This window comes from Protopterus annectens, chromosome 17.part0 (genome assembly GCF_019279795.1).
Source record: "Protopterus annectens isolate FY-2018-M chromosome 17.part0, PAN1.0, whole genome shotgun sequence".
In the NCBI taxonomy this organism is placed as follows: domain Eukaryota; kingdom Metazoa; phylum Chordata; order Ceratodontiformes; family Protopteridae; genus Protopterus; species Protopterus annectens.
In genome coordinates this window covers 681,163,676-681,177,788 of record NC_056751.1, presented here as the reverse complement: position 1 = coordinate 681,177,788, position 14,113 = coordinate 681,163,676, and the positions used below count along the sequence as shown (strand labels likewise).

General features: G+C 38.3%; 1 protein-coding gene across 1 annotated transcript in view; it reads left to right on the top strand.

Annotated features, from left to right (window-relative positions):
* SLC17A7 (solute carrier family 17 member 7) overlaps positions 1–14,113 on the top strand; it is a 741,037-nt gene that overhangs the window by 283,553 nt on the left and 443,371 nt on the right. The window contains exon 2 of the mRNA XM_044059515.1: positions 2,807–3,059. Coding sequence (XP_043915450.1) covers positions 2,807–3,059 — 253 coding nt within the window. The remainder of the gene's footprint in view (positions 1–2,806; positions 3,060–14,113) is intronic.

The window sequence follows — 14,113 nt, the reverse complement described above, 5'->3', positions numbered from 1 at the left end:
CTAAACTTTTTGATAGAATGAAATTATGTCCTCACATTTCAAACAAATGTCTCTGGAACCACAGGGGTTGCAAAAGTATAAATGGCAAACTCTTCAACATGAACTATTTTTATAGTGGTACTTTTCCTTTGGTCCTAGGTCTTAAACTGGATTAAGTCACAGTACACACAGAAACTATTAGGTTTGTAATATTTTGTAAACAACTTCCAATAGCTCTGCAACCACTCAAAATGCACACGTATTGCTAGTAGCATTTTGTTCATCTAGCTGCGAGGTTTCCTTATGAGGCTAAACAGCTCTGTCTCTGCTACCTTGTTGTCAGAATACTTAAAGAAGGATAACATCTATTACAATAAACAAATATTAAAGGAAAAAAGGTAGTATCTCTTTACCTGCACTAGACAGAGGTGACATCAGTATAGTTGTATTTGCCAATGTGTAAGCTTCAACATTAGAGCTTTAAATGCTTTATATGTAGCATGGCTTTGGAATTATTTAATGCAAGTATAAGCAAGCAATATTTGACACCTAGAGGCGTTAGTAGGCTGTAACTGCAGAAACACCTGGAGGTGGCACTTGGCTGTAATGAGAGAAGCCTTGGAGAAGTTAGCATAAATAGTAAAATGTATGAGATGTAAACCTACCACATTGCAGATGTAACTAGTTACATTTTTGAGGCAATACTGCCATGCATTTTATGCATAAGCAGTGTAGTCTTGGGGCAGCTTAATAATATGCCATTGAATGAAATGTAATTCATTTAATTGTAGGATTCAGTACTCTTGACATCTGGCATCTGCCTATGAATATTATTTTAACTGCACCTCTTTTTCATATTATGATAACAAACTCACACAGGGGAAGCTTCCTAAACTTAAATGTATTAATTAAGTAATAATCCACAGCTGTGTGGGGGTATATTGGGTCTATATTTACATTGAAAATGCCGGTCAACATTTTCAACACTGAGATTGCACTACAGTGAGGAAAGGGCAGATTTTCCGATCTTCACTGTACTGCAATCTCAATATTAACAGTTTGCTGAATGGCATTTTCGATGTAAATGCCATTTGCTGAATTCATCTTTCGATTATGTGATAGAGACCCAGTTATATGAGGGTTTACCCATGGCTGGTCTGGTTTGATTACAAGGGCAAAGTCTGAATGATTAAACAAGCCGTAAATCCTGATGTACCCACACACAGAAGTGGATTGCTGCTATTATAAAATGAGATTATTTAAGAAAGAAACTGCTTACCTTTTGTAAATAATCTCATTATATAATGGGACTTTAGTGTACGTCCATTTCCTTGTCTCACACTGATACACTGCACAAGCATACTTTTGTCTGCACGCTTGCACAGCTCATCATCATAGTGCAGGATAAGTGGATCTTCTCTCTCTGTGCCTTATTTTTTTTCACGTTTAGAAATTATAACCCAAAGGTTTTAGGAGACATGGGAGCAAATATGAGGAAAGTCAACAATGGAAGTTTGGGTTTATAGGTTCATAGGTGTGTACTAGGCTAATGGCCCTGGAGCCTTTACAAGCCTAGCCATAGGATTACCCTGGCATAGTGCCACCCAACTTTAGCTCCCAGTGCCTTTGTTGAGTAGAGTCACTAGTGTTATCCCCAGGGTGAATTTTCTGTTTCACATCCACTCATCAAAATTTCTCTTGAAGAGGGTCAGCAAGGTGCTCTGTTTGACATGTATGGGAAGTCTGTTCCCAAGCATGGGCAGTCTCTGGGTTATGAACCTGTCCCTCCAGCATGTTCTCTTAATTGTGGTAATGAGGTTAAGGTCTCTGGAGCGTGTGGTGTGGAGGGATAGGAATTTCTTTAGATGTAGCATTTCTAACAGAGCTGGGTTAGACATGCCTTTGTAAGCCAAGCAGAGATCGCCTCTAAGTAGGCGATATGAGACAGAGAATAATTGGAGTTTTTTGAGTCTGTCCATATAGGACAAGTATTTAAGGCCTATGATCCTCTTTGTGAGATAGTTTTGCAGCCTTTCCAGTTTTTGCAGATGTCTACTGAGGTACATGGCAAATGGGGCATTGTACTCGATGACTGGCCTAATGAGGGAAGAGTAGAGGGAGACAATGACCTCTTTCTTCCTGGATGCAAAACCCTTAGTAATGAGATGTAGTAGAGATGTAGTTTAGAGGTATGGCTACTGGCAGTACAATTGATCATATTTCCAACAATCATATCGCTAAAATGCTCCGATGTTTACAGAATGTTTGTTATTTTCCTAATATTTTTTTCCGTTTCATGAGTAAGTTCTGAACTACTATATTCCCATAGAAAGCCAGCTGCTCAGGAAAACTCGAGCAGTTGGAATTCTTTCTATTGGCATACAGTCACTTTACAACGGACACATTGGTCTGTCCAATCAACTTACTCATTTCTGAATATCAGTGAGCTGTTATTGTATAATGAAACTAATCCAACAGCAAACTGTTATGCATTCCACATTATTTACTGCTCCAAGCCTCTTTTGCCCTGAATTATCACATGCATTATGGGAAAATTATATTTCCTTTTAACTTTTAGTTGTGATGTACTTCTGTGTCAAATGCTTTTTGCAGGTATTACTTTTGTATGATATTTACAATATTTTAGATGCTCATTGATATGATTTTGGCTATAATATTTTAGAATCTTCATTAAACCTAAAAAACATCATGAGGTCTCCATAATTTCCATGCTTATTTAATTTAGGGCAATCCCTTTTTAAATGATGGTACTGTGAATGCAGTAGTTCCTAAAAGTTGATGCATAAAAAACTTTTTTTCTTTTCAGAGTATTGGAAAGAAGGCAGGCAAATACTGAAACTATTGAATTAACTGAAGATGGACAACCAAAGGAAATTAAAGGAAAGAAGAAGCCGATGCTGGACTGCACATGCTTTGGCCTCCCACGTCGCTACATTATTGCCATCATGAGTGGTCTTGGGTTCTGTATCTCTTTTGGTATTCGGTGTAACCTTGGAGTTGCCATCGTCAGCATGGTCAACAACAACACAGAATACCACGGAGACAAATTAGTCATGAAGGTAAACCATTGCACTGCATACCTACATCCATGGATATAGATTATAGTGTAGGGCATGTCTTCACCATGAAGGAACAGCCTAAATAATCATGGTAGAGCCCCTGACTTTGTCATGGTGTATTGTTATTATATAATTGCATAATTTTAATAAGAAAAATATATCTTAAGGTTTAAAGATAATGGCATTGCTGGACAAGGACTGCATTCCTTTTCAATCTCTATCTCTGATGGAAGTCATTATGGACAGTTTAATGATATACTGCTCATGGCTATGTACACATAATACATTTTTAATTTATTCCAGTGCATTAGCTGCCGACAATTCTCATCTTTTACAAAAAGAGTCTTTATATAGGTGTACAAAACACATGCATACTAGTTTACAGGAGGAATTGCATTTAATCAAGGGATGTACCACATGATATTTGCTACTTAATGGTGTCAAAAAATTGGAAGACATCAATTTAAATCTGCTTGGTAGTCATGCTCACCTGTGTTTTATTGGTGAGGCTTTACCTTCAGTTTGATGTGCAATGTACTACAGTAGGAGGTTAAAGTTTTCCACCACATTATGTAGTGCATGCAGTTAGGAACACTTTTGAAAGGATTTATTGAGATGTGTTGCATGCCAAAGCATGTCTGCACATCTGATCAGCTAGCATTTGATCTTGGAACTGGAGCAATGCTAAAAGAGCTGCAAGCCTACTGCAGTGGAGCAGAAATAGGTTGATGAGCATTGGAATGGCCATGTGTCAGCTAGGGCAGACCTCAGAAGATTAAGAGGCAGCTGGTAGCATAACCCAGCTAGTGCAGGTTGTTGGCAAGCAGTACATAGGAATAAATTACAGCACAGTATAAATGATTGGTGTCTGGTGTCCAGTTACCTGGACACAAAAGGGTTCCAGAAAAGGGGAGGTAAGTGGTATATAGGAAAGTAGGAAATGAAAGACCATAACAATGACAGGTGTACAAACATAAGGGGTGCATAAAGGAAAAGCAGGTGAGAAAAGGCAGCCCATATTTTTGTGGGGGGATAGATACTCAATTTTAAATATATATTGAGAGGGAAGGGATGATGTGAAAGATGATAGACAAACACAGGGTGAAAAGGTGGGGAAGGCTAGGAAGTATGGTACACAAACAAATGCAAAATAGTACAAACATGGGTATAGACCCTTTAGGAGGGGAGACATCTGCTATACATAGTCAAACAGATGGTGTACAAATGGTAATGGGGAGGACTGGACAATGCACAAGGGGTGGGTTGTGGCACATTAGGACTGGGTTTTAGCTGTTGGGGATGAATTGGGGTACATTAAGCATTACAGTAGCTGACTGTCCCAAAGGAAAGTCCATGTGACCCATCAAAAAGTTGTGACAGGCCATTGTGGCTGGTGGCAGGTTCCACACTCACCACTATTGGACTAATGGCAGAGTCCTCCTGGTCAAATGAATCTGCCATATATTTCAGGTGGGACATGGTAGCAATCACCTAGTGGTCATTGCAATGTCAACCTCCTGCACCTCCTGTTGCACTGACGGCTCGGATGCAGAAGGTGAGAAAGCTGGGCTACTAGACTAGAAGAATTTGAACCCCCACACCCCCAGAGGAACTCCCAGCATTTTCATCCATCATAGCCATAGTCACTGGAGTGATGGAAGCCTGCAACAGCCGATGCACAAGTGACTTATTGAAATCATCATTGCCTGCAGCAGCGAGACAAAATGGGCAGTGTAACATAAGTAAAGAAGTTCAGTAACTGATACAATTAATAAAGACAAACCCCTATGTGCACCAAAGTCTCAGCCACTTCCTGTGGTAGCAGACATGCTCTCTCTCTCTCTCTCTCTCTCTATCTCTGTGCTGAAAGAGAAATGGGGCAAAACAGCCTTCACATACAAGAGTAGGTGTGATACAGACAGCACTGCAAATGTATACTCTCACATGTATGTGCCTGATGCCTGGAAAGGTATGAACAGTTTCATAACTAAGTCAAAGGCACTCAAATATGTCCAAGATAACAGAAGCATGACAACTAAATAACGATGCATTACCGCACAATATGTAGAAGACCTATGATATAGTGAGAACTAAGAAGCAGACGACAGATATGGTGTCCAATAATAGCCGACCTTTTATGTCCCGGTATTTGTCAGAAGACATAGCTGACTGAAAAGAAAGGCTACAATAGCAGTATGAGAAACAGTACTGATGTCAGATGCTTACTATACCATTCTATGCATTCCTACCTAATCCGGGTTTCCAGTACCAGAGATATTCAGGTTGATGGCACTGCAAGTCATCATTCTGGTCCTTACACTGCATGAGTATGTCTACTGCTTCAGAAAAAAGATCGGCCAGGTCAAACCAAGTTTCCACCTTCTGAAATGAGCTCATAATCCCTGAACTGTTTGTACAGAAAACACAGTAAGATTTTGCTATCTTTAGCGTGTCAGGCACAAAGACATTGGTACAGAGAAGTGATGTAATACTTTTTCACTGGACAAATATAGGTTTTGAAATTACTGAAGCTTTTGAGCTGGCATGAGCCCTTAGTTGAGAGTTATTAAGTTGCTGATGTTTGATGCAGTGCTTAAATAGGTAACATTTGAAATGTCAGAACCCACTAGAGTGAGTCTCAAAACATGGAGACTGAATGGCCAAAAGAACAGACTTAGAGATAGCAAGTCGGAGATGCCATTTCACAGAATACTTCCTTTTCTTTGAAGTGTGGTGATCTCAGAATTCGTATATATATGTTTGGCAGGTGGGGGTGCAGAGGGGGGGCTGCCTCGCTTGCCCCTGCTCCAAAATAAGTTTTAAGGAGAAGAACGAATTTTGAGATTCACTCTCCTGTGTTTTTGGTCTTTTTTTTCCGATTTTCAGTACTTGGCATTTTGAGTGCCAATATTTCAATAGGGAGCTGCTTAAATATCCAATCATTCCTAGAAAGGGAAGTACATCATTTCTTAGCAATTGGCTAAAAAAAAATGATGCGTGAAAAATGATATGTGCCTGTGTTTCCACACAAGCATTTTTGAAATTTCTTTCCATAGGCAGTTGGAAATAATTGAAGTAGTGGTATGTCCTCCTTGTCAATGAATGAAACTGACAATGACAGAGAGAACCTCACCTTGACCTCCAATGACATGGCCTCCCACCAAGGTAATGATATCAGCTATGTTACTATGTGCTAATCATGATGACTGTGAATGACTCCACCATCTCTCCTGTGTAGCGTGTGCGGAGATGATGGTTGCACAGTCTGAATATACCACCCATTGCCCAGTGTAGCCTTTACTAATAATGAATGCATCATATTAGTTAGGAGAGATGCTACACTGTTACTGTGTGCTCATCATGGGCTAACAGAGCTGGACAACATGCCACTTCAGCTGCAATGCCCAAGTGCTGTGCCTGACAGTATCTGTCATTTATAGTGTAGCTACTGTCAATGCCTCTCCATCAAATTGGTACCACTGCATGAGGTTAGTGTGTCAGCTGTAACATGGGCTGCTGTAGCAGCTCCAGGGGCTCTCAGGATGGGTGGCTGCTTTGTATGCTTCCAAGCAAACATATTATGTAGCATGCAGTATGTTGCAAATATCTTAGAGACTGTAGAAGGGAAATACTGCAATGTCACTGAGAGGTATTCAGGTAGTAGGACTGGCCTTCAGTAGGCCAAACACATGCTCCTTGATCATTCAGTTTTGTGCTTGGGCTGTGCTACACTGCAGTTCAGCTATGCTGTGTGGTTCTGTATTTGTGCCATCAACAAGGGCTGCTGTGCATCACCATAGCAATGGTTGCAGTACCCTGTGCAGCTTCCCAGTTTATTGCAGTCTGAACATTAAGTTGAGAAATGTGACAAGAGCCTTGCTGCAGTCTAAATACCACTCACAGAGCTCTGAAGTACTTCATGCCTGAGAACAAATGCAGAATTTTCATTCATTTCCGAATGCTAATACTGCACTATCAAGTAATTGGTATCTACTAATTGTGGCCTGTGAACCTTGCACCTGGGGAAGTGCTGCCTCCTTCGCCCCACCTTAGTCATGTCTCAGCTCCAGTAAGAACCCAGTATCTCCTGAAATACAGTGGCAACATACGCAATGGTGAGACATTTATACATACTATTTTTGGCTTTCTGTATTTCTGTTTAATACAGTGTATGCCCTTACTAACTCTATGGCGCTGTGGAATTTAATGGCATATGAAGTGGCAATACAGATGACTTGCATGCCAGAGGTCAGATTCAAGGGCATTGCCAGTGTGTTGTGCAGACACACTGGATTTCAATCCCAGTTCATTGTATACTGTTTGGTAGTTGGACTCCACAGAAACCAGGTGGGGCCTTAATTGCTACATATGTGCAATTTATACCACCCAGTACTTTTGGGAAATGTGTGATGTCATAGAAACCATGCATTTTGCTTTCTGTTTGTGCTGGTGATTGGGAAAAATTATGCTCATCCTCATGTGGATGTGGTGTATGCAGGAATCTGCTGAGTATTCTGTTTTGAGTGTTCCAACATGGATCCTAAGTGTGTTATGGAGGCAGAGCTGTCCTACATCTGCTGGGGTGGTTACTTAAGGCCAGCATCTAGTTTCCCCTCCCTCTGTTTAAATGCTTGCATCATGGGGAAAAGTGTGTAGCGGGGATGTGTGGTGTCTCAACTTGCCTGCATAAACTCAGTTATGCTCCCCCAGCTTACATACTATAGACACCACCAGAGACATCAAGGGGAATACTCAAGTAACCACCTCCCACTCCAGGATGGACCCATCCCTTCCTTCCCTGCTGCTCCATCAGATACCTGAGCTATTAATTGAACCAGAGTCATATGGATTGTAGTCAGGACTTTATCCCTGTACGTCAATGGAGTGTTTTTTTTTCTTGCACTGGAAACTTGTTTCCAGGTGTATCACAGAGGAGTTAAATTAATATTTATTGTGCATTATCAGAAAGCATTGTATTATATTTTTTTTACTTAGTTGAAGTTTACAGCTTTGAGCTAATAAAACACATCAAAACTTTGATAATTGTGCTAATTTCATTCCTCTGCATTAACATATATTGACAGTTTACCTTCATCTCTCAGAGTCTTACTGATTTTGCAGCACAAAACATGCCTCATAAAATACATTATGCTCTGTCTCTTCATACTTTTGTAGGCATCTGTCCATCATGATATGAAGGACATATAGTTTATATTACTAGGCTGGATGTTGTAATTTTGAAATGGCTTCTCTATAGGTCACTGAGTTCACATTCCCTGAATGTCAAGTACTTTAGTCACAACACACCGATGACTGAAAAGCAATGACTGCTTGCCATTCAAACTCACTGCTGGCAAAGTTTCTATCTGATTATTGGCAGTGATTCATTTGTTTTTGGAAACTTTCCCTTCTTCATGTTTGTGTGACCAGAGAGTCAGTATATATACATTTTGGGCCTAGGTAGATTGGCTACCAAAGATGGGGGATGCACAGGAGTTTGCACACCTGCAAAAATATTTAAAGGTTTGAGTTTTCACCATGATGTGTTTCAGATCTTTGGATACTTGTACAGAGTGATGTGTTTCACTGGATTTACTTATTTAATAATTCCCATAAACATCATACATAAAAAGACCAAGAATGCTTAGTAGGCGTGTCGATTTATAGAAATTTACACACGTTTGATCTTTAGCTGTGGACAGTAGAAACACACCTTGAATCAATAGTCTAGTCAATACTGGGTTCAGCTGTGATGACTAATATGTCATCATTTCAGTCCTCTTTGAATGATTCCTCAGTAACAATTGGAAATCAGGTCACATCCATAATATGCTCAGATAAGAATAATATTTCATGCCAGCAACAACAGTGAGGCATCCATCATGGCAAAAGGGATGACTGTATAATGATATGCAAATGAAGACATGCAGTCCGATTTGTCCTTTGGTAGCTATTAGGCTAGCTGCCCTTGTATGACAATTTAAGTTGAGTCAATTTCCCTCACAGGTGACACTCAAACCCTGTACCTAGTGTCTGTAAGATAAACAACTTAGTCATTATGCAAACCCAAATTCCTAATCAGTTTTGTTGCATTGATTTAATTCATTATTATCACTGCAGTGTTATATTGAGATAGAAGATCGGACATGTGTCACATTAAGCCACCATAGGGAAGAAACCCTCTCTATTCATTCACTCACTTAGCATTTCTACCCATCTCACATGTATACAGGCAGATGTGTCATAAAAAGTTATTATGTCCCTCATTCAGGACCTACTCCCTAAGCAAGAGAGTGAAATGTATCCTAACTACTAGTAACTGGTCCAAGAGATTAAAAAATATATTTGGTCTTTGTCTAATCTTAACTTTACTTTATAATTAGAAATGAAGAAAAACATGTCCATTGTGAACTGGCTGTGTTTTTTGCCTTATCACACACAGTTTAGAAGTTGTCTGGGTTTCAGAGGTGAACAAGAAGTTGTCACAGAGATGAACAATCAGCCATGATAAAATCCTTCATATGAGAGGGCTGGTGTGTACCTGACACACTAAACTCAATTTCTGAAAATAAAGAACATACATCCTCCATATTAGCTATAAATACATGTCTATATCATTGTGAGTAACGTCTGCCATCCATATACTTTTATAGTTACCAGTCACCTACAATTAGGATATATTGGTGACCTTTCAGGGTTCACAGTCCCTCAGATTCAAGCTCCCCACATCAAAAAATTGTAATTGCCCGTTCTGCCTTTAACTTCTTTCTAAAATTCAGAAAATGTTAATCCTTTCATTTGTGAGAATAGTGTCCTACAATTAATACTGTGGTAATTCTATAGGTGCTCGGCCATCTGCACTGAGTCTTCCAGTTAGATCACTGATGAGTATTTATTCCTCTGCTGCACAAAAAAATTAAATACAGGAAACAATAATTTGTCCACATAATTTCACTTTTACCAGTGCCATGAGGAAAATGGTCCCTCACTGAACTATCATCATCACAGAGTGCTTTGTTAGTATTTGTCATCTGTAAAATATATTCATTCTAGACCTAAGATGCAATCCCTTATTTATGGTGTATTGGGTCATTTTGAAAAGAAAGCACAGTGTCAACACAATAACACAATAATAATAAAAAAATAATTAATACAAAGTCGTAATAAATGATCACAATATAATTATTTGGTGAATATGTTGGAAACTAGCAAAGTTTATTCCACAGCAAATGAACATGGCCTGAGGTAGGATTTGATCTTAACAGTCTTTTGGTTTAGTGAGTACCCTATATATTTGGACTTTTCATAAAATACTCACAAAATGACCATTTCTGGATATTCTTACTCCACAAGTTCCAATTATCATCCCTTTAATTCCATCTCATAGACAATGCTACTGCTTATTTTGAGTTCAGTTATTATGACTCATTTTACAGAGAAAAAAAAAAAAAAAAAGAGTTATGAGAATTTGTACTCAAAACATTGAATGATAAAATCCTGGAGATTTTCATTTTCTTAAAAAGCGTATCATATGGTCATTTGGCAGTATGGTGGCAGAACAGATAGCATTGTGCCTCAAAACAACAGATTTCCTGGTTTGATTCTTGGCTGGGGTGCCTTCTGTGTGGAGTCTGCATAGCCTCCCTGAGTTCATTTACGTTTTCTCCAGGCGCTCTAGTTTTCTTCCTCATTTTAAAGACTTGCAGTAAGTGGGCTCTAAATTAGCTGTACATATTTTTGGTTTAATGAAGTATAAAGTACTGAAACCAATCTGGGCAACACTATAACTAACCTGTTAGTTGAATACATGGAAACAATTTTAGAAAACAACTATATACATTTTAATGGTGAAATATACAAGCAGAAAAAAGGAGTAGCTATGGGCACTCCTTGTAAAGGCCCTTTTATGCTAACACCGTCTTACATAGATGGGAACAAAGGTTTATTTTTTCTACCACCTGGGTACAATATTTAGTGCACTACAAGAGGTACCTAGATGATATATGCATTTTTTGGGCAGGAACCCATGATGAATTTTTGGATTTCATCAAGTATTTAAACTCAACCACCCATTTTTTATCTTTTACGTATACGATTAGTAATGACGAACTACATTAACTTGATGTAACCTTATACAAGGATCGGGTCAATAATGTATTCCAATCTAAACTGTATAGGAAGCCAACCTTTTCTAATACATACTTACACTTTCAGAGTGGACACCCCTTCTATCAGAAAAAGGGCATTGTCAAAGGACAATTCATAAGAGCTTCTAGAATGTCCAGTACTACACACGATTGTTTAGAAGAGATTGACTTCCTAAACTCTCTATTTCTTGAAAGAGGATACCCCTTAACACTTTTAACTACTTTAGCCCAACAGGTCATGGACAGCAGAGAAACACTCTTTCCCCCTCTTTTAGGTGCAGATGTGGTTGTTCATCACACTGATATTAAAGAGCCTGACCACACTTATGGCAGGTTCATTTATACTTACTGTCTCAACTCCTTTGAAGTTGAAGAAATTTTCCACAGACATTGGCCAGTTCTTTCACTACATGATGAATTGAAAAATATTATACCACCACACCCAAAGTTTATTAGAAAGAGGGACACCAACCTCAAAGAAATTTTTGAAGGGAACAACCATACCAGAATGAACACTCAATTGCCCAAAGCAGGCACCCTTAAATGTGGTGCCTGCAAACAATGTAACACTATTTTTGACACCCCTAGTATTTACATTGTTTCTAGGAACTTTCTGTTTAGACCTAAAGTTTTTACAAACTGTGGCAGCAAAGGAGTGGTATACTTAGGGTTCTGTACCACCTGCACTAGTTTCTACATTGGCAAAACAGAAAGGCCTTTTAGAAGAAGAATTTATGAGTATTTACATGACATTTCTAAACAAAAGGAATCAAATGCTTTATATAAGCATTCCTTGGTTTGCAAGAATTTCAAATTCAAGTTCTTGGTATTGGAACAAGTACTTCCCAATGCTAGGGGTGGTGACTGGGAAACAAGTCTAGAATATAGAGAACTTTTCTGGCAACTCAGGTTAGAAGCAAGTAGAGCCCTAGGTTTAAATGAGAGTGTTAACATCAGCAGTGTTCTCAAAATTAGAAGAGCTCGCTTGTAGGTTTGTAAGTAGACACACCCTTCACAGTAAGATCATTCACTGTTGTAGGTGTCTGCTGCAACATAACTTTTTAACTGCAGTAAACTTTATGCTTGTATACTTTTTTCAACAATTTTTTCTCTACAGATGTATGTTTTCTATTTCACTATTTTTAAAATTGTTTTAACATTCACCAAATATATTTAGCACAAAAATTATGAACAACAGGAATACAGTTTTTAACATAACTGATAATGCAGTTCATTTAATAGGTTTTACATGTATAAACACTTGCTACTAGAGTTAATACATGAGCATTAGCACGTACATTTTTAAACAGTGTATTTTATGTTTCAAATGTGCAACGCTTTGTAATATGGGTATTTCTTTTTAAACATATGAGCATTTCTCCTTTTTAAATTATGAGTGTTGCTTCACTAAGGTAACACTCCTCACTAATTGTTAATTGTTAATTGACTTAAGACTAAGAGCTAACTAGCTAACCATGTGATAGGGAAAGATATATAAAATGACACTGTTTCCAATGTTTTAATTCATTTTTAACTTGAAAAAGCTCGGTATCTAGCCGAGCGAAAGTGCTTGTTTTATATCAATAAATTTTCTTGCAACTACCCACTTGGCACTCGTTTACTCTGTGGATTACGTTGGTCAGATCCTGCTTTGAAGCTTGTTTTTCTTTGGTTTGGTGATACTGTTGCTATTCATTTCTTAGTGAGTACCCTATATATTTGGACTTTTCATAAAATACTCACAAAATGACCATTTCTGGATATTCTTACTCCACAAGTTCCAATTATCATCCCTTAAATTCCATCTCATAGACAACGTTACTGCTTATTTTGAGTTCAGTTATTATGACTCATTTTGCAGAGAAAAACAAAAAAAAGAGTTATGAGAATTTGTACTCAAAACATTGAATGATAAAATCCTGGAGATTTTCATTTTCTTAAAAAGCGTATCATATGGTCATTTGGCAGTATGGTGGCAGAACGGATAGCATTGTGCCTCACAACAACAGATTTCCTGGTTTGATTCTTGGCTGGTGTGCCTTCTGTGTGGAGTCTGCATAGCCTCCCTGAGTTCATTTACGTTTTCTCCATGTGCTCTAGTTTTCTTCCTCATTTTAAAGACATGCAGTAAGTGGGCTCTAAATTAGCTGTACATATGAGCATATGTGCATGAGTAAGGTATGGAGGAACAACAGTGGCAGGGCTAACTACCTGAAAGTATGAACATTGTTTTAGATGATGGTGTCCATTGATATGACACCCCAACCTCATATAAAAAAATGGGAAAAATTAGCTGTCTTTTTGTAAGTGGGCTGTTAAACATGTTCAAATCAAAATGAATACTTTATGTTGCTTTTGGAAAATGACCTGATAAGTCATAAGAAATTAAATGTGTTCCCTGTATTTATGAGGTGCCCTCAGAGAACCATTGATCTTCTGATGAAACTATTGGAAGTAGCTAGATATAACTCAACATGTAATCAGATGAACACAGTTTTAAAGCATTAGCAATTTACAATGCTTTCTTTCAGACAAACAGAGGCAGACTGCCTTGTAGAAAATGGAGGACAAGCAAAAGCTAGAGCACATATTCAGACAATTCAGTTGAATTTCTGTGATTCACACTACAAAGTTAGTATACACAGGTGTGACACACCATTGAGGAGACCACGTACTGTGGAGAACGCAGAATGAATACATACAAGCAAGAGAAGGGAAAAGTGTCCTAAATGCAGCAGATATTTGGTCCAAGACAATGCAGTATAGATAGTGAATGGCTATATCCATTGGCCATAATTTAAGTCTTGTCAATTCTATTTAATTTCATCACAAACACATTTCATCCAAAAACAGTGATGTACTTCATTGAAAACTCATTTTGTCAAAACTACATTTCATCAAAACATT